Source organism: Brienomyrus brachyistius, chromosome 18, assembly GCF_023856365.1.
Source record: "Brienomyrus brachyistius isolate T26 chromosome 18, BBRACH_0.4, whole genome shotgun sequence".
Classification (NCBI taxonomy): domain Eukaryota; kingdom Metazoa; phylum Chordata; class Actinopteri; order Osteoglossiformes; family Mormyridae; genus Brienomyrus; species Brienomyrus brachyistius.
In genome coordinates this window covers 4,665,394-4,689,932 of record NC_064550.1, presented here as the reverse complement: position 1 = coordinate 4,689,932, position 24,539 = coordinate 4,665,394, and the positions used below count along the sequence as shown (strand labels likewise).

At 40.4% G+C, this 24,539-nt stretch overlaps 1 protein-coding gene across 1 annotated transcript; it reads right to left on the bottom strand.

The window, feature by feature from the left end:
* On the bottom strand, positions 1-24,539 carry ano11 (anoctamin 11). The gene is made up of 24 exons (XM_048984665.1): positions 24,412-24,539; positions 24,102-24,233; positions 23,457-23,574; positions 23,129-23,322; positions 20,692-20,799; positions 20,474-20,610; positions 20,329-20,386; positions 20,091-20,201; positions 19,823-19,988; positions 16,370-16,460; positions 14,960-15,056; positions 14,690-14,833; positions 14,458-14,595; positions 12,642-12,740; positions 12,343-12,445; positions 12,006-12,117; positions 9,752-9,806; positions 6,841-6,938; positions 5,725-5,861; positions 4,606-4,811; positions 3,871-4,040; positions 3,603-3,693; positions 3,333-3,464; positions 1-2,872 (listed from the first exon to the last, which is right to left on the bottom strand). Exons 2-24 carry the CDS (start codon positions 24,204-24,206, stop codon positions 2,846-2,848), a joined length of 2,697 nt encoding a protein of 898 aa, XP_048840622.1. The 5' UTR covers positions 24,207-24,233; positions 24,412-24,539; the 3' UTR covers positions 1-2,845.

Genomic DNA, 24,539 nt, shown 5'->3' with positions numbered 1-24,539 from the left:
CCAGTTATGAAACAGAGAATAATTGCCCAGGTAGATGCACCCCCAAAAACATGTATCACAATCACTAGCAAAGACAATACAAAACATTTAAAGAATGGCCTCCACAACCCCTCCAGAAAATCTTGTAGCCCACCTGACAACTAGACCTGAATTGAGGCCTGTCATTTATTAATGTCAAATGTACTGTAGTTTCCCCCCTCCTAAATATTTTAACACCAAAGCTATGATTTTGCGCGATGGAATCTGGCAACCTGGATGATTAGGAAAACGTGTTCAAGCAGATATCTATCACTGACTAGGTTGTGGCTGTAATGTATTTATAAAGGTATGAAAGGGGTAGATCAATTTACCCATCTAACAGTAATGTTAGATATAATCACTCTTTAAATGCATGACATTGTAGTTTGACAGCTAGCTAGCTGTACCATGTTTGACACATTTAACTTAATTTGGAAAATTCAGACCGAGCAAGCAGGTTGTAAAAATTAAACATTATTCTCTAAGCTCTGCCATCAATGAGATCTTTTTTGGTCCATGTTCAGTAAACCCTAGAGATGGTTGTCCATGAAAATCCCATTAGTTCAGCAGATTCTAAAATCTCATACCATCCAGTCTGGCACCAACAACTATGGTGTTATGAAACTTAACTGAAGGATCTGACCGGTGTCTGCATGATTTTGTACTTTGTGCTGTTGATATATGATTGACTGATTAGATTGCATAAGCATGTCTTCTTCAACTGGATATTGAATTTTTCCAGGAAGCGCAATATGAGTAACAATGCCATAGATCCACAGCGCCATGCCACTGGTATCCCTGCTGAGCCTCGTGAATGAAGCTCTGGAAAGCTCAGTAGGTTTATTTTCTCAATTGTCAAACGTTTTAGAGAAATTTCAACGTGTACTTGATATGAGGTTTGATAAATTTGGGAGCCCACATTACTGGGGATCTTCAGTCTTAGTGGGTCTTTGAAGTTCAGTGACCCTGAGCCCAGTGAATAATGGGTTCCTCTGTAATTGCATGCTGAAAATATAAATGCGCCTGACTACCGGTATTTGGATAGTCTTCATCTCCCAGTTTCTGTCCAGTGAGGTGACTGACCAGGCCAGAGGCTTTTAAGTTCTTGAAAAAAGTGACAGGCTTTGCAAGTAGATGCCTTGGTAACAACTGTATTCACATATAATTATCTACCTATTTATGTGAAAACTGCACCAGAGTCCAGTGGTGGTGTGTATTACACCACTCCATTCGACGCTTGGCATTGTGCTTGGTGATGTGAGCCTTTCATGAAGTTGCTTGGCCATAGAAGCCCAGTCCATGAAGTTCCCAGAGCACAGTTTTTCTGCTGGGGTTAATGTCTGAGGAAATTTGGAAATTATCAAGATAACAGGGCGTTGACTTTTATGCACTATATGACTCAACACTAGGCAAATCCACTCTGTTACTTTATGTAGTCTGTGACTTTGTGGCGTTTCTGTTGTTTCTAAATGCTTCAACTTTGCCATATTGCCACTAAGAGTTTACTGTGGAATATCTAGCAGGTAAGAAATTCAGAAACTGTCTTATTGCAAAGGTGGCATCCTATGAGAGTACAGCTCACTGAGCTCTTCAGAGTGACCCATTCTTTCACAATGTCTGTAAACCTGACTGCATGGCAAGATGCTTGAATTTATACACTTGTGGCAATAATCTGAATGAAACAGCAAAATTCCATTATTGAAAGGCGTGTCCCAGTACTTCTGTCCTTACTGTGTATATGCGATACCAGTCAAAACTTTGGACACACCTGCCCATAGACTGGTTACTTTGTATAATTCTCTGCATTTTAGAATGCTTATAAAGATATAAATACTATAAAAAAATAACATATATGGAATTATGGACTGATCAAAAAAATATTTTTGGGGGTGGGGGGGGTAGCTATGTGGGTTGGGACTTAACCCCTAACTGCTCCAGGGACTGGCTGACCCTACTGTCCCCTCTATGCCGATTCCATGAGGTGGCCTCCTGCGATGCTTTTCCAGCTGTTCTGCAGGAGGACCCACCTATGCTGGGCACTCGCTGTCTGCTTTTCCTTCGCTCGCTGGTCAAACTCCTCCAAAAGCATTTGTACTGTGTTTAGGTCAGGTGGCCAAATCACGTGATGCAACACTCTATCACTTTCCTTTGTAGGCGTCTTGGCCTGTCCAAAGTTCAGTGGTACTGTGTGTGTGTGTGTGTGCGTGTGTGTGTGTGTGTGTGTACATATATAATTTAATCAAGTTATTTCATCAATAATGCTCCCTAATTGGAATATAATTCATTAGGCAGAGTAAGATCAGCAGTCAGAAGAAGAAATTTGCAATTATTATTTATGTTACAGTCAAAATACATCAACTGGATGCAAATAGAAAAAAATATAACTAGAGCCAAGCAGTCATATATTTACTTTGAAATAATACTGTACCTAATATAGTTTTTACCCTAATACATTATAAGAGAGAACAGCTTTCAAACATGTCTTCAAAATATGTATATCACAATAATATAGAAAGGAAGTATAGATTTGTTTGGCATGCGCTTGTAATGATTATCTACAAAACGATTTGTAATACTGGATAATTTTATACTGTGTTATTCGACTCATTCTTAATCTCCAAACCTACTCAAAAATAAATAACATACATCTTTTGAAAAATCGGCAGGAGGAAAGGAAGTTTATAAAGAAAATCTATAAAAGCAAGATAAGTGCCAACCAAGTGAGGTCATGCATTCAAAAACATAATGCAGTCAAGCAGACAGGCAAACTGTAAGCACACATTCCTCAGCTGCAGGTGTTGATCCAGATTCTCCCTTGTAGATTGGCTCATGGGGCCAGCAGTCGCGTTGCTTGCTTCAAGACCAGAGGAAAAAGGCAGGATGTGTAAAGCAAATATAGGAAAAAGCTAAACCAGCTGGGTATGTAGGTAACCTTAAAACCCAGTGGCTTTCAAAAGTTACACTAGATAATCAACTGGAAGATGAATGTTAATAAGATTATTGCTCCACTTAGCACAGGTGTGTTATTCACGGCACCAGAAATATGAAAAACATGAAGACCAAACTGTACGATCATCAGGACAGTCATAACAAACGATGTCTATGAATTCACAACCATCCACATACATTTCCATGAGCCCAAATCACATTGTACTTTGGCTTATTTTACTTCAGAAGGACAGGTAAGTCAACAGCTTTTTATTATGAAATAATTCTGAATGCACACTGGCATCCCTGTGACTTGTTCTGTAAACTGCCAGGAAGTATAGTAGGTGCTGTACTGCAGACTGGCAGCTTCTGCTCTAGGAACTCACCAGCAGGGCCTCCTGATTGTCTGCCAGTGCCTGCTTGGCCAGGTAACGCTCCCGCTTCACTTGTAGCTCCAGCGATTCTGGCACATCGGGGACCATCCAATCAATGGCACGCAAGATGAAGAATACCACGTGCTGCTCAGCAGGAGAAGGAAAAATCAATGTCAGCATGAAGCAGACTGAACCTAAGCAGGTGCTTCAGGAAAGGTCTATAACTGCAGACATGGCCCAAGACGGCTCAAGAAAGCAAAGAAATTTTCACAAATTTTTTACCTCAAAAGCAATAATAAAACCAAGTCTGATGGCAAGAAGTTCCCAGTAGAAGAATGTGTAGTTGCCGTTGTTGTCACGAAAGGCTTTATATCTGGGGGAAATACAATTAAATGCATTAAGCAAATCAGCAACTATCTATCTAATATGCTGAATGAACTTTATCGCTACATTTCATAAATCTTTGCTTAATCTGTACAATTAGAATATTATAGTTCGTTTAGCTTGTCTTCAGCAGCTCACATCAGCTTGGTGTTCTCAGTAGAGGTACCTGCATATGGTAGCATTGAAGGGGTTGTCTGAAGAGCTGTGATTAGAGAAACTATTGTTTAGAGGTGCATAGGCGAGCGTGAAGTTGACGTAACCCATCAGATTGTTGTCAAACTTGTATTTGTACAGAAGTCGGGGGAGGAAGTCAGAGGTGAAGGCAATCAAGAAAGCCTAGAAGATAATCCAACAAAAATTCCCTATGAGATATAGTGCCTTTTGCACACTCCACGTAACAAATACATAAAGACAGACAGACACACACACACACTGTAGCATCATGTTAGATAGCAGCATACATACAGTACATGTATTCAAAGTCACATATTTATATGCATTATACACACACACACACACACACACATATTCATGTGTATATACATATATACACAGATGTGAAAAAGTAAGTACATCCCATGGGAATTGTTGCAACAAAGGAGATATTTGATTTTATACATACATACATACATACATAGGCATCTAGCATCTGACAGGGAAAACATTATATCAGATTTCCAGTGAGTGCCACATTAAAAGAGAACTATACAATCATATGAAATATATTAGATATTAAATCACTTTAACGTGTGAATTTGTGAATGGGACCGGGGGACATGCTTATGGTGGGTGGCTCTCCTTTATGGCCTCCGAGGATGTCATACCCTTGGGCACATGCCCAAGAGCCGATATGGCTATTCTGGGCAAGCCTTTGGTTACGATTCATTGGAGGTAGACTCACATTGATAATGACAGCCAGGTGGGAAAGGGCTTCCAGTATATTAAACCAGACTCCTATGTTCTGGGCACGCTCAGCCACGGGACGCCGGTACTCGCATACAAACTTGTGGGCATCCAGACGAATCTCTACCCAGTTGTTAAGCAAAGCAAATAGCGGGGCCAGCGGGAAGGCTGCTACAAAGATGGTGATGAAGCCAAACTGGAGGACTGGCAAAAAAGCAGATCAAAATATTCAACCTTCCGACTGCAGGCAAATCCTGAGCACAATTAGTAGGAATCTAGCCCTACTTCATCCAGAATCACACTCAGTCCAGCCAGTATAAATGAAGAGATACACAGTTACAGTAGGTCCATAAGTATTTGGAAGGTCACACAATTTTTCATGGTTTCGGCTGTGTGCACCTCCACAATGGATTTGAAATTAACCAATCAAGATGTGATTGGTGACTGTGTTCCACAGTCCAAATGTCAGCAAAGGTGAATTGTAGTTACCAAATCACCTATAGGTCTCTGCGTGCGTATGCCCTGTGATGGATCGGTGTCTCATCCTGGGTTGTTCCCTGCATTGTGCCTGTAACTTCTGGGATAGGCTCATGACTCTGGATAGGACAAGCAGTTAATGTATCTATGGTCTCTTTGATGGGCTTGTGTTGTTTTCTCAGTCTAATGATGGACTGGTTTCCTGGCATTGGCACCTGTTTGGTCCTTATGTTGAGTGACAACAGCAACAGATTCCAAACGAAAATGCTAAACGTAGAATCAAGTCTAGGCCTTTAATCAGCTTAATTATGCATGAGTTGCAATAACACACACCTCTCCAAGGAAAAGATAAAAAAAAACTTTTGGTCACTTAAAACTTGGGTCTATAAAAATGACTATAACTTCTTTGCATTTTAGCCAACGTAGCTGTCTATAGCTGACCATCCACCTTTTAAACTCATTTTGACTGTTTCGTTTCCAATCTGTTGTGATAGCAAACAAATGTATCACTGTCCAAATACTTATGTACATGACTGTAAATGTGAAGAAGCATTGAGATCATTTAGAAATATTATATTGCCTTACATATTATGAAACGTATCCTTAAAATCGCTTATCGCCTTAATTGTTTTTAGCTTACCCATCTCCAGGTATTCCTCAAAGAGACCCTCGCACTCAATGAGTGTGTAGTCCTTCTCCCATCGATGGCGTTCCCGGGGTACCTGTGCGCCCCTGATCCCAGATAGCTGTCGCCTCTGTCGCCATGCTTTTATCTTCCTTGTGTGGAGAAAAAGGAGCAAATATACATAAATAACATCATTAATAAAACAGTACTCTGCTTTCCAATCATTTACAAGCTAATGAAACATGGTACTGATTTCTTTGCCATGTTTATCAAATGAAAGTTAATCATTGCAGAACAATGCATGTGACCTCTACACAATTAAGTCAGAGTAGAACAACATTTCTTAAAAATTGCAAATCAATCAAGTGGCCTCATTTGGCATAACTATCAGTTGCTTAAGTCTTGTTGATCAAAATCAGTCCCGCAGAAATAATTTTACATCCAAATCTATGTATGTAATTACTGTGTAAGCCACTGCATGCAAAATAGTTCAGCAAACTTTCATAAATCAGACAGACAGAAGAATATTTTCCATAAATTGCAGTGAGAGTATGTTGCCATTTTGTTCTTTCTGCATTACCATTATGCTGTTGTTATACAGCACTGTGTAACTAATCTTTTTCTTTGGTGCAGTACAGTGTTATGGGCCCATTTCGTTAAAGAAGTTTTACATATGCATGTGAGTACTTTCTCTTGCCATATTGTAATGTAGAGACTTGTAATGTTGAAAAGAGTGTCTTTGACGTAAATAAAAATTAGTTTGCTAAAGAAAAACGCGATATGATTGTCACTGAGAATTGTCAAGGAGTATATTTACATTGAAAAATTTCAGGACTGAGTTTGAATGATGATGAAGGTTATTTCATTATATGTCATATTAGTGGCACGGATTTATTCATTGCATTTTCAATCTTTGCGTTTGAGTCAGGAGTTACATGGGTAACCTTTTGCAGCTTAACCATATTGTTCCACTATACTAAATAAATTGCTTTGAGAAATGCTCTTATAGAGAGGAGAATGTTAAGTATGTCCCAAGAAAGCCATCTGTAGAACAAAGGTCAAACGTTGACTAGGAAAAAGATTGCAGGTAACAAGGCAACAGATGCCACAAAATTATAAAGACCAGCATACGGGATGAGGAATTCCTGGATATTGCTGATGAGTTGCTTCCCCACCATTATGATGAAGAGCTGCTGGGCCAGTTCAATCAGGCAACCACCAGGACCACACTGAAATACACAGACAGAAACAAGCATATTGTATATGACCAATGGATGGATGGATGGATGGATTGATTAGATAGATAGATAGATAGATAGATAGATAGATAGATAGATAGATAGATAGATAGATAGATAGATAGATAGATAGATAGATAGATAGATAGATAGATCTGTATTTGTGCATGTTTTCTGAAAACTTATGGATATGGACAAAATGGAACAGACCCACTGGAAATCGTGGGGGCAACATAGCCAACAGTTCGAGCAAGACATGAAATGAGCAGTAACTGTGCGATTTAGTGCAAAATCTTAAATCTGTATATGATGTTACTTTGGCACGGCCCAGAGACAAAGAATTATCACAGCTGGTCGGAGACGGGACAGGGATTAAATAACAGTTGGACAGCAGCAAAGGGAAAGTGGAGGTCTATGCAAGACCGATGTGTTTGAGCCCTCAACAAGTACATTAACAAGTACATTATTACAACCTCCTCCACCATCGCAATGTTTGCTGTTGTCAAAAACATTTGATTTCAATTTCAATTTACTTTTATATAATGCCTTTCACAACAGTCGTCCCAAATTGCTTTACAGCACATGGATGTTTTGTGATTCATAAAACATCATTAGAGAGAAATACAGAACTCCTGCCCTGCTGTAGATGTTACTTAACATTCAATTTTAAAGAATACACAGAAGTATGTGGGCAGTAACGATCATATCAATTGAAACTGACATATTTATTTTCATACGTAAAGGAGCATAAATGAGCCTGAAGGATCTAAGTGACTTTATTGGCATTGACACCTCCTTGGTCCTCATCTCAAAATTTTCATTAGCTAGAAAGCTGGGTCAAGGCATCTCCAAAACAGCAGGTCTTGTGGTGTTTTCGCAGTATGAGGGTCAGTTATTGCTAAAAGTAGCCCAAGGAAGGCTAACTGGTAAACTGGTGTTGGGGTCATGGGTGCAGAAAGCTCATCGATATGCGCAGAGAAACTAGCCAGTCTGGTCTGAACCCACAGGAGAGCTACTGTACCACAAATTACTGAAAAAGTTAATGCTGGCTATGATAGAAAGGCGTCAGAACACACAGTGCATCACAACTTACTGTGTATGGGGCTGCGTAGCTGCAGATCAATCAGAGAACCCATGCTGACCCCCTGTCCATCACCGAAAGTGCCTACAATGGGCAAATGAGTGTCGGAACTGGACCACACCGCCTGGTCTGATGAGTGATGTTTTCTTAGTTACGTGTTGGATGGCTGGGTGCATGAGTGTCATTTACCTGGGGAAGAAATGGCACCAGGATGCACTATGGGAAGAAGGCAAGCCAGTGCAGGTAGTGTGATGCTCTGGGTAATGTTCTGCTGGGAAACCTTGGCTCCTGGCATTCACATGGAGGTTATTTTGACACATGCCACCTAGCTAAACATTGCTGCAGACCAAGTATACCCCTTCATGACAACAGTATTCACTGGTGGCAATGGTCTCACTACAAAGATTGTTCAGGAATGGTTTGAGGAACATGAAAAAGAAGTCAAGGTGTGCTACTACGCAAATATGTTCGGGAATGGTTTGAGGAACATATTGATAGGGGACGATCCAGAACGTAAAGAATCTGCCGCCAAAGTGTTGGTCTGGCCCGCAGATAGATCTTTCATTTATAATAGAAGAAACAATTATTTCACTAATCTATGCCGGCAAACTTAGCAAGCATCACCATTAGCAACACCCCACCCCCATCGAGTAGCACTTCCTTCAATGTGTTTGGTTTTTTATATATAGTTTAGTAGTCGGCCTTTTGAGAATTTTAGACTGGTGTGTTCTCCTGGTTTAATAATAACAATAAAAAAAGAATCGTCTAAGATTCTTTCTGAATGTTCTGACTTTCTTTGTATTCCACTTATATCAAGTAATTAAGTTTCCATGGTGCTATTTATAAATATTTTTCATTGAGTCGAAATGAAAGGTTTGAATTTGAAATAATAATTGATGAATCAATTCAAATCGTTCCCTCAATATCTGTAATCGAATAGCCTTGGGGCCAATGATTCATTTAGATATTTGACAGGAGAAGCATTTTTAAATATTTCAATTCAAATGTATTTTGGTAGATGGGTGAATCAATGATAGATGTTATAGACTTTAAACACATGTACAGGCAGTCCCTGGTGAAGAACGTCTGATTTATAGACAACTTGTACTTATGAACAGTCTGCCAAGAGGCCTATTATATTAATCAATGGTTCGTAATAACAAACATGCACACTACTTTGTGATGCTTATGAAAACATTGCATAGCTTCAGTGCTTTGTCGGCTTAAGAACATAAGAACTATACAAACGAGAGGAGGCCATTCGGCCCATCAAGCTCGCTTGGGGAGAACTTAACTAATAGCTCAGAGTTGTTAAAATCTTATCTAGCTCTGATTTAAAGGAACCCAAGGATTCAGCTTGCACTACGTTATCAGGAAGACTATTCCATACTTTGACTACGCGCTGTGTAAAGAAGTGCTTCCTTAAATCCAGTTTGAAATGTTCTCCCGCTAATTTCCACCTTAAGGTACACTACAGTACCGTAGGTAGTCACTTTCAATATTACTGTATTGTTGATACTGTTAATATGTACTACATTATTATTGTTCCAATTTGCCTAAAACTTAAAGACAAACTCTGAATCTCGATCATAACCTAGGGACTGCCTGTATACACACACACACACACATACACACACACACACACACACACACACACTGTGAAGAGGTTTAATAGTATTATTAATATGCACTTAATCAGAATTAAAAAAAAATTTGAACTTACATCTTCATTTCTCATGCCAAACAAGGTTCCATAGTGACCAGGATATCCCACAAACCTTAAGATAAAAACAAACTTATAAATATAGGAAACTTAAACTCTTAAATAAATTCATTCAATATGGTACTTAAAGATAGTATATTCATATTATACTACATATTTGAATATAGGTACAGTTCAGCTTGCACTACAGTAGCACTCCAGCGACATTAACTCTTGGATGTTGACTGGTCTCTTTCATTCTGTAAAGCTGGGAAGCATCTGTACTGTTTGGAATCTTCGTCTGATTGGTTTTTACATAGTAGCTGATTTTGTTTTGTATCTGGTGATCTGTAGTGAGGTAGTGAAGGAATTCAGGTTTCAGGAAGAACAGTTAGTACCTGTATTCAGATGTAATAAAAAACACAAGAACATAAGACAAACGAGAGGAGGCCATTCGGCCCATTTGTTAAAATATTACCTAGCTCTGATTTAACAGAACCCAGGGTTTTAGCTTGCACTACAAATATTGGCTGCACTAATTCGTGTGTAGTCTCTGGTACTCTGAGGCCATGCCATCCACCTTTGTCTTGTCAGTTGAGTTCCTGCCCAATCCAGCTTTGCACTCCTACTGATAAGGATACCATATCAGTTACCGGGATTTATTTTTGGGGATAAAATAAAGATCAATCCTCATCCGTACGCCAAACTGTATCCCTGACAGCGTGCTTGTTAGCCCTTGTCATGTTTCTGATCCCTTCTTTGTTCAGTTCACATTGTCACTCCCTACCCTACCTTTAGCCACCCCTCCTCAAACTTCCTTCCGTCATAACATTCGCTTTCTGTCCCCCACCTGCATCACTGCTTCGATCTACTCCTCCCAGCCATCTCTACTGCACAGGGAGTGCTTTGTGCTGGTTTGACTTGTATCTGTCAGACAGATCATTCCAATTTACTTAGGATGCAATGGTGTCTAAATCACATCAGGTAACAAACGGTGTTCCCCAAGGCTCTGTCCTTGGTGCAATCCTCTTCTAACATTGCAGCCTGGATGAGGGACTATCACCTCTGTCTTAGCTTCTCCAAAACAGAGCTTCTTGTCTTCCCTCCCAGCCCTATCATCCACCTTGACATCACTGTTCAAGTTGGATCATCCACACTGTCTCCTTCAAGGTCTTCTAGGAAACCTAGGGGCAATGACAGATGACCAACTGTCCTTTGCCAGGCACATAACAGTGGTCTCCCAAGTCTTGCAAACTTACCCTGTTTAGCATCAGGGAGATCAGGCTTTTCCTGTCTCAGTTTGCACTCAGCTTCTAGTCCATGCATTTATTGCCACACAACTTAACTACTACAACTCTATACTAGCAAGTCTACTAGCTTGTACAATCATACCATTGCAGATGATTCAAAGCGCAGCATCATGTCTGATATTCAGGCAGTCCAAGAATTCTCATGTCACACCCCTTCATGTTCCTTTTCACTGGCTCCCTATTGGCACTTTCATCAAGTTCAAGTCCTCGGTGTTAGCTACAGGTCCATTAATGAACAGACACCCATCGCCATCAAAAGGATCCTTCAGACCAATGTCCCATCTCGCACCCTTCAGTCGGCAAACCAAACCCATTTGGAGCTTCCACCACCACTTCAGAAGTATCACTCCAGAGGGTTCTCTTGTGTGGTTTCCCCAGGGTGGATTGAGCTGCCAAACCACATCTGGTCATCAGACTGTCTCTCTCTACCTTAAAGATACTCCTTAAAACCCATATGTTTCATGAATTCCTCTACTACCCAGATTCTTCTTTGGTTGCTCTTATGCTGCACTCACTGGCCCTTGAGTAGTCTTATTAGGGTCTTGCTTTGCTTACACTTATACCTGGGTATTCATTGTAAGCTCAGCCTAGCTGCACTTATGCCTAGTCAACTTTCTGACAGCAGGTTTGCAGAATGCGATTTACTGCACTTGTACACTTTGGACAAAAGCGTCTGCTAAATATGTAACATGTAGGATTTTATCGATGAATTCTTTGGTTCAGATTAATTTTCTTTCTTACAGGTCTGCGTGTGTTTCTGGTGTCTAGTATAATTTTTCCTAAGAGTAACTTACGGTTTAGTATATTATAGGCTTAGACTGTGAGGTTATTAATTAGACTTCCTTAAGTAAGTTCATGGAGTTAAATTGTATGGCAGTATGTTCAAAATGAGTTACATCATGTGGGCATATGGTGTCCATTTGTTCAGCCTGTATCCAGTTTAGCAGCAAGGGGAATTAACTCACCTTCCTTTAAAGAATGCCACATAGAATGGGGAAGAGTAGAAATTCACAAACTGGAAGATGAATACTTTGAAGGTGAATGCATCCTCATAGTCCGTCTGGGTTCTGTGCATTTCTGTAAAAAAAAATTCAGTGTCTCTAAATAATGTGGACATTTTTTGTTTATTTTGGCTTAGAAATATGGATTTTCTTAATCTCCTAACCTTACAGTGAAGACACCAGCCAAGTGTATGAAGCCTTTTGTATCATGATGATACCGTTCCTAGGATGTATGCAGCTCCTATCATTAAATATTCTCTACAGTGAATAACATTATACATAATAGTGGAAAGGTTTTTACCCCACTTAGTTAGCTGTTCAGCCATGGCAGTGTAAACCTGCCCCATCAGCAGGATCAGTGCCAGGTTCACCATGCTGCTGGAGATGTTGGCAATGTTACCCGCCTGAAGGTGCCACACACCCACATGCACAAAAGAAAAAACAGATTCAGACAGAAGGACACACTTAGAGTAGAGAAGAGACACCTAGACCAGCCCCATAAACATTGATGGTAACAAACAGAGAGTGCACCAAGCAAATATGTACGAAGAGATTATGCAGGGATGAGGTGAACAGCTACCACTGTTTCACATGACCTACCTGAGTTCGCAGAACAGCAGTTTCTTTATGGTTTATCATTCCACTGACTATGATGCGGTACATGATGACAGTCACCAGGAAAATCATAACTACAGACAGCTGCAGGGAAAGTGGTCGACAAGCGATTAATCTGGATCTATTTATACAGTGTATACGCGTGTTAATATACCATGCAACTTTTTTCACACTGTCACTGGGTCAGAGGATCTCAAACTGTGTGCCGCGAGAGTCGGCCTGGTGTGCCATGGAATTTTGTCCCAACATGAAATGCCTCATTCAGCCAATTCAGAAAATTAACATAATGCAATATGCTGTATGTAATGTAAATGCTAAGTTTTTATTAAGCCTGTCAACATTATGCGTTAATTTTTAAGTCATAATGCATCATTATTTCTATTATTTCATTAATGGATGCAGTACTTTTAACTCCCAAATTAAGGAACAGTATGAGCGAAGATATTTAAGGTCATCGATTGCTCTACCCCAGGGGTAGGGAACCTGATCCATGGAGAGCCGGTGTGGGTTTTTGGGATGCCCTCTCAATCAGCCAATAATAAAGCAGCGATTCTCAGCTCCAGTCCTTGGAATCCACTGTTATTGGCTGATTGAGAGGCCATCCCATCAGCACCTCTGCTCTACCCGAAAAACGAATAATGTATTTCATTGTAACTTTTTTTGTAAATTCTCGTTTGTGAGAATTACTCATAGTTTAACATTTGTTTAATAGTTTCTTAAACTTGTGATGTACATTCCCAACAAAAATACTGCTCGCAAACAGGCTGAATTTTAGCGCTTTCAAAAAGGCATTGAAAAATCATACACCACATGAACATATGATCACATGCACTCAAAAGGCTCGAAACACTGTTTAACCAGAAATGCACGACTGATTTAAAATCTAAAACCTATTTATCAAATGGCAGAAGCTTAACAATCATTGAAAGTGCACTTAATAACAGGAAAGATCTTAAAGTTTTAAGGTATAAGCTTTCAATAAAATAAAACAAATAGTCGAAAACATGATATTTTTACCCAATGCATGCCTCCATCTGGCAAATTTTTAAAACAAAATAAATCAGGTAATATCAGCTTCCCTGTGAGTCACGACCAGAAAGTTTCGATTGTTTTCTTTGAATTCTGGGATATTATGCAATGTTATAACCTAAACTCTCCCGTTGTTTACAATTAGGAAGGAATATTGTAGGTCTCCATTAAAAATCTTTGGATTTGGAACAACAGTTAATCTAACCTAGTTATTCCTAATGAAACATAAAAACTAGATTTATTTTTATAAAAATGTGATTTTGAGTCATTTTTATTGTAACTCTGAGTCTATTTTAGATGCAATATAACTTCTACATATATTGTAATACAGTATATTCTACATTAATGAGGATATATACGTCAATATTTTAAGTGGAAAAAAGCCTTCAGAATTTCATCCTCATGAAGCTGTGCAATGGGATAAAAATGTTTGAGAATCTCTGGCCTAGGTATCACAATAACCAAGAACCTGCATATCAATGGCTTCCACATAACCAGATACTTTTAATCTCTTTAAAATCAATTTCTTTGAACAGTTTGTACAAGAGAAACCTGAAGGTCTAATGAAACAACCAGATGCCCATAACGAATGCAGATTTTATTAGCCTGTTTTAAAAAATGGAAGCCAAATTTTGGTGAAAAGTGTCAATAGAGAATGGGATTTCCAGCCCACAGCTACCCTCTCAACCCCCCTCTACCCTGTCCCTGCTCTCTCCCTTCCTCAAACTTAAACCTAACCCCCCCCCCTTCTAATAAGCTGTTACAGCCCCACCATCACCACGATGACCATGGAGCCTGTCAGCATGCGGGAGAGTCGTGCTTGTTTTGGGAAGTAGGGCTCCTTCACACCAGTCACAGGGTTGTTCTCTATCGCAGGGGCCATAGCTGCAAACTCTGCTCTGGGACGCTCCTGAATGGGGGTAAATACACACGCGGTAATAATGATTCACACGCTGTACACAGCGACTGCAATTAATAGAATGAAATGACAAGGGCCTACACACCTCTTCTTCATGGAAATCTCTGCAGTCCCAGTGGTATGCTAGGGTAGCATTCTTGCGCTTCCAGTATTCCAGGAAGGTAACAGCCCAGAAGGACATGAAAACACTGAAGAAGACTGTGCCTGGATGGTCGAAAAGGTAGCCCATCTACACAAGAGATGGCAGGGCTTGGAAAGCATACAAATTCCTCTTTTGCTTTACTATCATTAACAAAATTGGCAGCAGAGAAAGATGCAAGGCACACTGCGCAAAACTGCATTAACTCCTGCCTACCTTTGCCATGAGACAAGTGTCGGACAAGTTCCAGGTCTGGCAGGTGTCACAGAGGGCACACATGAGATAATGTCCCCCACTGCTGCAGATCTCCTCCCTGCAGGAATAAACAGAGATATAGCATAGATTTTTTAAAAATAAATCTACAGATATGGCTGGAACCTTCCAACAACAAAAAAGGGCAAACAGATCACTGACAGTATGTAATAAGGAAAATAAGAAAAATATCGGCAGTAGTTAATCACATTAGTAAAAAAACAAACAGAGCTGTAGGTAAATGGTTGTATATTGCCCTTGTGATACTGACATGGAAAACTGAACCTAATGCAGACAATTACTCCAGTTCACATCCAAGTCAAAGCAGACACGAACTGAGGCATCATGAGACGAACACTGCACATTAGACACACAATGAACAGGCATACTACAAAACACAGGGAAATTATTCCATGGCCAAGACTTTCATTCACTGATTTCCAGGTGTTATGTAGTGTGGCTGTTCATTGTTTATCTAATGTGCTGTGTTTGATATATTAGGTATGAAATATAGGTGCTAGTCTTCCCTCTGTCTCCCTTGTACAGTTCCTACAGTTGTACAGTAATTGCACTGTAATGTCTGTCCTGTTATGACTGGGTTCAGGAGGAATTCTATTTCATTTCTCTGTGTATTGTACATGGTTGACATGACAGTAAAGCTTTGCTTGACTATTCTGCTTGGGCATGACTAGGACCCTGAGATGTTTCTCTTCTGAACGAGGGCTTGCATGACTAACAAGTCACTTAACTTTATGCACTTTACCAATCCACTGTTTTCCAGCTGTTGACAGACTGCTATTTTTCCTGTCCCTTTTGCAACCATTTTATTATTTTATTCTTATTTTTTAACCATATTTTCTATTATTTTGTTGTTTTCTTTGTATTGCCTATTTCCGCAAGCACAGTCCGAGAACTGGCTGGAAAAGCATTTTACTACACAGCAGCACAGTGTGTGTGACAAGTGATACAGGAAACTTGAAACTGTGTAAACATTAAATTGAGAACTTTCCTAGATACTATCTAAAAGTCATTAAGTTGAACTGGCCACACCCTGATAATTATATTAATGGAAATATCGATGCTCAGAAAATATTGTTCTATGCACTATATTCTGCTATCCATTTTGAAAATCTCCATAGTGCTATAATGCACCCACTATTCCACACCCCAGGGATGTCTCTGTTAATGGCGATCACGACAAAAGATCACAGGCAAAGATCACAGGCAAAACATCAATACAGGGCCACTGCTTTTGCACTGTGAAACCATAAACAAGGGTAACAGCTTCCACAACAACGATCGTGACAAATTTCCCACAGAGCAGTGACGTAAAAAATGAATTGCCATTCGATACCAAAATGACTGGGAACTCACGCTGGGGTATTGGTCCCCATCGATATGATTCCTGACAGAAACACAAGCGTTCCAACTACTGCTGCTGGAAGAAGCCAGGCTGTGTAGAAACCTGCCAGTATACACAGAAAAATAAAGAGATGAACAGATAAGATGAGAAAGAGAGAGAGACAGAGAGGATAGACAGACGCTGGCAAAAACTAGAAGTAATGTCAAATAAATACACCTGCCAACCAAGACAGAATGACCTGCATCTTATCTGTATTTTTACATTGTTTTTCTGAAACTGATATGACCCCCAGGATATGACTGGTACTGCTTTCTTAATTGCTTGTTGCTTTAGATCAGTGATTCTCAAACTTGGTCCTCAGGCCCCACTGCCCTGCTTGTTTCCCAGCTATCCCTGCCCTACACACTGCTGATTACCTGGATCAGTGTTCAGTCAATCAGAAGCTGAAAGACAGCTGGGACTTGTGTGCGGGGCAGGGATAGCAGGAAAACAAGCAGGGCGGTGGGGACCGAGGACCGACTTTGAGAACCACTGCTGTAGATTAAGGTGTCTGCTAAATGAGTATAAATTCTACATTGTCATTTGTCTTCCAGGTCCACAAGCCGCTTGATATCCTGCTGTCAGCCACTCCCAACAATGGCTTGCTGCTCGTCATCCTGAACATGCATCTTGGTAAACCACTGGCTGCTGGTTACCTTGCTGACCTAATTTATCCTGAGCTAGTACTGCACCCTAACTCACAGAGTTAGAAGCAAGCTGGATGTTATCCTGATGTGTGACTGTATCACAGATAACGTACTTGTCGCCCTTTCGTCACTTCAGCTGTAGCTTTCACTCCTTACCCCACTTCTTTGTCTCCTCTGCCCTTCTCCTGAGAACTTCTGTTCCCTTCATGCTGATACACTCTGCAGCATCACCATCACCACCCCTCAGACAAGCAAGCTATAGAGACCCCATTCAACCCCGATCCCCACCTGCCACTCTGACTGCTGATGACTTTCCCTCACTCTTCTAATTCTGAGGTCTCTGAGCTTCTTATAAATGCACCGTCTGTCCCCCGGACCATTTCTCCTTCAAGCTATCTGTCCTACACTCTCCTACACTTACTCCTGTACTCACTCACTTGATCAATACAATTGGTACATTTCCAACTGCATTTAAGCAGTCTCAAGTAGCCTCATTGCTCACAGGCATCTTGCTAGAGCTTTGATACAGTGGAGAATGTGATGTTCACATAAGGTTTGGGCCATTTCATAAAGTGAGTTGAGAATCAATGGGATATTCCAACTCACATCATGGAAATGGAATTATAACTGCCAACAGCTCAAGGGGAGCAGGATTGGAATTGAACCGGAATGTCAGGAAATATAACTGAATTCAAAGAAATTCCACAAAATTCCACTTCTAAGATAATTTGTCTTGATTTGCTAAATATGGCACATCAAATATTACAAATAATCTAAAACACAAACATATCAAATACATCCAAGAATAATGTATGCTTTACATGTTATGCAAGATAATTTCTCAAATTATATTTTATTTTTTTAAAACAGTTCCCTTGCTTCCCAACTTGCATGTCATTACCTAGACATTCCTACCTCATCTATGAGGAATGCATTTTAATTACTGCTAGCTGGATATTTAGGCCTGAGAGATGCAATCTTAGTTAAGTGAAATCTCAAGATGCACTGATTCTTTGATGCAATAAAAAATGAATATATATGAATGAAAGTACATGAATGAACATTACTCATTAATGCATTTTGTGTTTTGAGGCATTATATGCCACAAGTAAGCAGTGTAAACTTACACCATGTCACAAACTGGCATTTATTAAACCAAACTGTTTGGCATATTCAAATTCTTATCATGGCACTGGGGTCTTGATTGTAATTCCAATGCATTCCATGGCAAACATTAAATGGTTACATTATTTACAACATAAACAAATACATATATTAATTTGTAATATTTACAAATACGCCTAGTTTGATGAAAAACATGCTGGTAATCGCATAATCAGCCCTGCTGACCAATCCTGTTGCATTATACTATGTTAGCCAATCATGGACAGTGTGTGGGATCAGAACAAATGAAATTGAAAGGTTAATATGTGCCTTGCGATGGGCTGCCCTCCCATCCTGGGTTGTTCCCTGTCTCGTGCCCATTGCTTCCGGGATAGGCTCTGGACCCCCCGCGACCCAATAGGATAAGCGGTTTGGAAAATGGATGGATGGATGAATGTCACTTCTGCCACTGCCGACGATTGATAGACAAGAGCATCCATCACACAGTGTCTGGACTCAGCCTTAGAGATTGGATGAGGAGCTTGGATGTTTAGGAGGGGCTCAAAGTAGAGCTACTGCTCCTCCTTATCGAAAGGAGCCAACTGATGTGATTCAGACATCTATCTAGGAGGCCTCCTGGAAGCCTTCCTGGAAAGGTGTTTCAGGCATGCCCAACCAGTTGAAGTTTCCAGGCAGATTATATCTCTCGGCTGGCTTGGAAATGCCTCAATGTTCCCACCTTCCCTCCTAAGGACACCACAGTCTTGGCTTAGATCTCTACATTGCTTTCCAGCATTACAACCTGGATGAGTGATTGCCACCTCCAACTGGACCTTTCAGTGACTGACATAATCTTCTCTGTGAGCCCTACTATTCATGTTGATCATCAACAATATCTCCATCAAGATCTGTCTACTAACCTAGAGGTAATGATAGATGACCAGATATCCTTTCCCTCTGTATGACATTGGAAAGATCAGGCTTTATTTGTCAGAATACACAGCTCATTTCCTAATTCAGGCACTTGTCATCTCACAACTAGACTACTGCAAATCCCTGCTGATAGGGGTACCAGCTTGTGCTATCAAACCTTTTCAGATGATTCAAAATGTGATAGCATACCAGGTATCTTATCTGCTAAATCATTTGCAGATCATACCTCTCACCTTTCTTCATTGATTCCCTATAGATGGACACATCAACAAAAGAGCACCCATCTCCATTCAGTCCCTGGGGACCCACACTGCATCCTACCCTCTACGTTCAGTGAGCCAATGCAGCCTGGAAATCTTACACCAAGTGAAAACGTTTAGTTAGTCAGATTGTGTGTCGTTCTTCTGAAACAATTTACCCATCCACATCCTGTCAGCAGAATCCCTCTCAGGTTCCTGGAAACACCTACAGACCCAACTGTCCGGCTTTCTTCTATCCCTTAACTATACTGTATCCTAAGATGCTATTGAATGGATCTTTTGTTAGGTTCTTCAAAGGTCTTTTGTAATGACCTGTATAGCTCTGATGCTAACTTGCACTTTTCACTGGTCATGGGAAGCTCAGCCTAGCTACGCCTGTGCATAATTTGCTCTGTGACCATAGTATTGTTGTGTTCCAGGTATCTGCCTCACTTGTGTGTCATTTTGGACAGAAACATCTGATTAATGTAAATCTACTTACCCAGCCATGCAAAATAAATGGCAATTTTTTCTCCAAAGTATTCTCGGATATGGTCCAGAGGCTGGTATTTGTACCATTTGGACCAGTGGGCCCAGTAGTGGAACAAAACTTGCCGCTGGTTCAACTCTTCAGGCAGAAACTCGTGTTCTGGTCTGTCAAATGGACCCTGGAAACAGAATACAAACCAGACATCAGAAACTTAAAATCACATGAGTTTCATGACATAGCTGGGAAATAATAGGAAGAAGGGGAAGATTATGCCTCTGACCTCATGAAGTGGGAATGCTGCAGTGAGAGCCCCCTCATTTAGCAACCGTGCCACGCCCACTTCCGCCCACTTCCGCTTGCCATAAGCTGTGCGCGATAGAATCTCATACACCTACAGGCAAGAGTAAAGGCACGGGAGAACGTAGTGCTTTCCATCCAACGTGAGAAGAAGCAGATTCATCAATACTGCACGCTAATGCTTCTAATGAAAGTGAACGCGCTTAAGGGAAGCTACTCACAATACGATGCCGCTGTGTGTTAGTAAAGTAGGTGCCATGATTCTCAGAACCCAGGAACCTGTGGAACCACAGAAACATTTCTGTCCCCTAGCGGCACACGGGCACTATTAATTTAGCAAATAAGCAGCGTTGCATGTTCACTCACTTGTCCATCTTGGATTTGCGAAAGGCACAGGTGTAGTAGTTCACTGGCTTGTTAGGAACGTACTCCGCCATGATGTTCGGAAGACATAATTTTTTAATCATCTGATCTGATGTGTTGTGGTCTGGATTTGGCTGCGCCTGAACACAAGAGTGTGTTATATAAATACTTGCTGCAATAAAACCGGGTGACTTGATTCACTGCTCAGTAGAAGCCTTAACCTGAAGGGGTGCTCTAAGGCAAAGCTCTTCAGCATAGTACACTAATACGTCCCAGGGGGCGCTCAGCTTCAGATAGTGGATGGTTTTCTTCTCAATCACGGTCTCCTCCTATTACACAGAATTGGAAACATTGTATTATACTTACAGTATACAGCATAAATCTGTATACCCACTATTAAATCTAAAAGACTGAGCTATCTGTCCTCATACATTAGAAATACATATTCGGGGTTAAATATATATTGTTTGTCAATACTAGTCCTTCAGTTACAAATGAAATATGTCACAACAAAACTAAAAATATATATATATTTCTATCAAAGTGATAAAATGTCACTGCAAAAATGAGTACACCCACCAGGAAATCGCATAATTCTACAATTTGTCTGCTGAGACTAGTTAACGGTATTTGATCAGTACACGTGTCTGTTGAACTGTGAAACAAGTATAACTGGTTAACCCTCAATTAAGTGAACTTTTAATCACTTCCAGGCGTGGGAAGGGACAAGGGAACCATGTGGGAACTGTTTGGAGACATACAAAGTCATGTTATTGCTCAAAACACAGTAAAAATCACTGGTATTACAGCAAAACATGGATTTAATTTTTTTTTAAAAAGCCAAAGAACAATATGGCTCCATTTAACCTGTGCCAAGGACCACATCAACTAAGGTGAAGACTTTTGGGAATCTGTCCTTTGGTCAGATGAGACTAACATCAATTATTTCAGATTTGATACAGTACCAGAGGTGTGAATGGTTTCTAACAATGCATTATGCAATAACACTGTATCATGTAATAACTTGACAAGATATAACAAATTTACATCACAAAATGCAGTGCTAAACCACTGTAACAACCCATTATCTAATAAAACCACATTCTGCAATAACTTGACAAAATGCAAACTCTGGTGAACTTTACGGGGCATTTGAGGGGCGTGATGCTAAGTAGTTAGATATCTTGTACTTAAGATCATTCATTGATTAATGAGTATTTCTCGAAACCCTTCGTAAGTAAAGTAGATTGTAACCTCATTCATAAATTAATGAAGAACCCGACCCACACATTATGTTCTATGTTGTTCTTTATTTGAACTTTAGCCTGATAATCTGTCACAGAGACACAGAAGCCACCCGATGCTCTTTTTGGAACAATGTAATAATAATGATGATAATGATGATGATAATGATGATTATTATGATGATGATAACTATCATCCTTCCATTTACTGTAACCGCTTGTCCCATGCAGAATTGCGCTATCCCAGAACCCACGGGTGGAAGGCAGGAAACAACCCAGGACGGGGCACCAACCCATCACAGGGCACACTCACCATTCACTCACACATCCACATCTATGGACAATTTGGTAACTCCAGTTCACCATAGCATATTTTTGGACTGTAAGGGGGACACACCGAAGTACCTGGAGTAAATCCCACAATGACACAGAGAGAACATGCAAACTCCCCACATGGAACCATGGCAGAGACTCAAATCCACTGTTGATGATGATGATGATGATAATAATAATAAAAATTGGTTGATGCTGCAGCATAAAATTATTATGCAGGCTATAAATTTGTTACATTTTGTCAAGTTATCACATAATGCAATAATATTACATAATGCATTGTGACGTTTCCTCAGTAAAGCATAGCAGTCGTAGAATCCTTATATACTGTAGGGATGTATGAGACCTGATGGCATCATGGATTCATAGATGTTTTGCAAGATCCTGAAATAAAAGACACTACCTTTTCTCCACACTCTGGATGACTGCAAACTATATGAACATGACAATGAGCCCCAACATTTTTCTAGGGTCACTTTCGCATGTGAGTACAAAACTGAAAGCTGGAGCGGACGGGTACTGTACACCACCCGACAAACCCCCTGAACACCTGTGGGGAGGTTTCACATAGCTGACCCTCAAACATCACAAGACTCATCGAGCACACATCCTGCAAGAGAGGCACAGGATAGTCACGACAGTATGCCATGAACTGCCACACGCAATGCCAAAAAGGATGTCTGCAGTAATGAAAGCGATGATAGATTTGCTAAGTCTTAGAATATTAAATTTTTTACGAATTTAATTAAAGGTGTACATTAATTTTTGCAACAGTGGATTTAAGTAATGATAAATAGAAGTTTTTTAGGAATATTGTCCACATATCCTTCTATGCTGTTCATTACATGTTTAATACATTTACATTTCTTTGGCTTTCAGTGAATTGTAATCACCATTGCTTGGGAACTTAAATAGATCTTTCTGCTCTGAAGGGGTGTACTCATTTATGCTGCATGCTATATGTCCAAATGAATGCAGTATGACGATACATCAAATAAATAAAAGCCTAATTAGAAACACAGAGCCAGACCATAACAGAATGGTGGCGTAAAGAGGCTAAAGCATGAAGTATTTGAAAGACCTTTTCCAAAAAAAGTCTGGCATTCTGCAGATTACGGATGAATTTGTCCCTCCATTGGGCCAGCTGGGCCTTGTGTCGTTCTGACCTGCCCCCCTCCTCAGCTCCAGCTTCAGTATCGCCCACACTCTTGCCGCACCCCTTGGCCCGGGACTGTCTCTTTCTCTGGGACCGCACTTCCCACACCAGCACAAAGTCTGGCACGAGGTCAACACATTATGCGTTATGCTCTGTCATATTTTATAACCACTGATGCCTTTAAAGTAGCTGGCTACAGAATTTGTCACTGAGCAGCATTATTGTGTTTCCGTTGTTCTTATAGAAATGTTACCTATTTTTGTTCTCCCATCTCTGAAGTAGTTTCCATGGGGATGGGGGGGTAAACTATCATTCTTGTCACACTGGATGTACAGGGGCTCCTCATATTCATCTTCGTGAGCAGCAGCTAGCTGGAAAAAAAAAACATTTAAAATTAATCCGGGAAATAACTGACCAGCGTTAAAACTTATTATTTTTACTTACTGTTTGCAGTTTTCTCCATTGCAACTGCACTGCAATTGCAACATTATTGCATTGCGGCATGATTACCCATGTTGGGAATGAAAAAAGCAGTCAGAAATAGCCAAGAGAGAACTGAAGAACAATGGTGAATGAGCAAAAAGTGAAACAACAAAATCATATTTGATGTCGATGGAGGAAGAAGGTAGGAAGGATGTACCTTATCAGTAGACCAATATGGCAGAAAATGTGCCTTATCAGTGCATCTCCTTTCATTCATCTTAAAAGTGTAAAGCTGACTCATACATGCTGACATCTTACTGAGCTGCTGTTAAGACCCTAAAGTCAGTGCTAGAGTTTGAAGCACAGTATTTATTACAAAGCAGCTCAGAAAACTGCTGTGCAAGCATCAGGAGTAGGCAGTTGCGTCATTAGACAAGCCTGCCAGACAGCACTGGGGAGGAGGTCAGGTACTCACGTAGCGGTGGGGTATAAACCCGCCATTCCGCAGGCTCCCATAGCAGTCAGTGCTCGGCTGCTCACCCATAAAATCCATGTCCAGCAGAGCATCCCTATCCTCCATAGCCAGATCAGGCTCCTTTTCTTCAGCCTGCTCAAGCCACCCAGGCAAATGAAAAAGCACCCATAAGGAAACAAAGGCACCGTTAAACATATGCTGCTTGTAACAAAATGCAGACACCTATTGCAAGCATGCAGACTGTAAACATATGAAATGAATTATATTAAATGAAGGAAAAAAGAATAGTCGTTTGCTGTTTTAGATTTACTTGCAAGTTGATGATGTCAATAAAAAGAAGATTCGCTAGCTCAAGATGTGAATGAGGGGTATGGATTTGCTAGGAAGGACCGTATATCTGCAGCAAGCTATACATCTTCCGTTGTCTCCTCTCCTCTG

Coding starts and splice junctions, on each gene's coding strand:
- ano11 (XM_048984665.1), bottom strand. CDS start 24,206: ATGGAGGATAGGGATGCTCTGCTGGACATGGATTTTATGGGTGAGCAG. Junction 23,575..24,101: donor GGTTTATACCCCACCGCTAC/GTGAGTACCTGA, acceptor TTTTTTTTCCAG/CTAGCTGCTGCTCACGAAGA. Junction 12,118..12,342: donor TGAACAGCTAACTAAGTGGG/GTAAAAACCTTT, acceptor TTTTTTTTACAG/AAATGCACAGAACCCAGACG.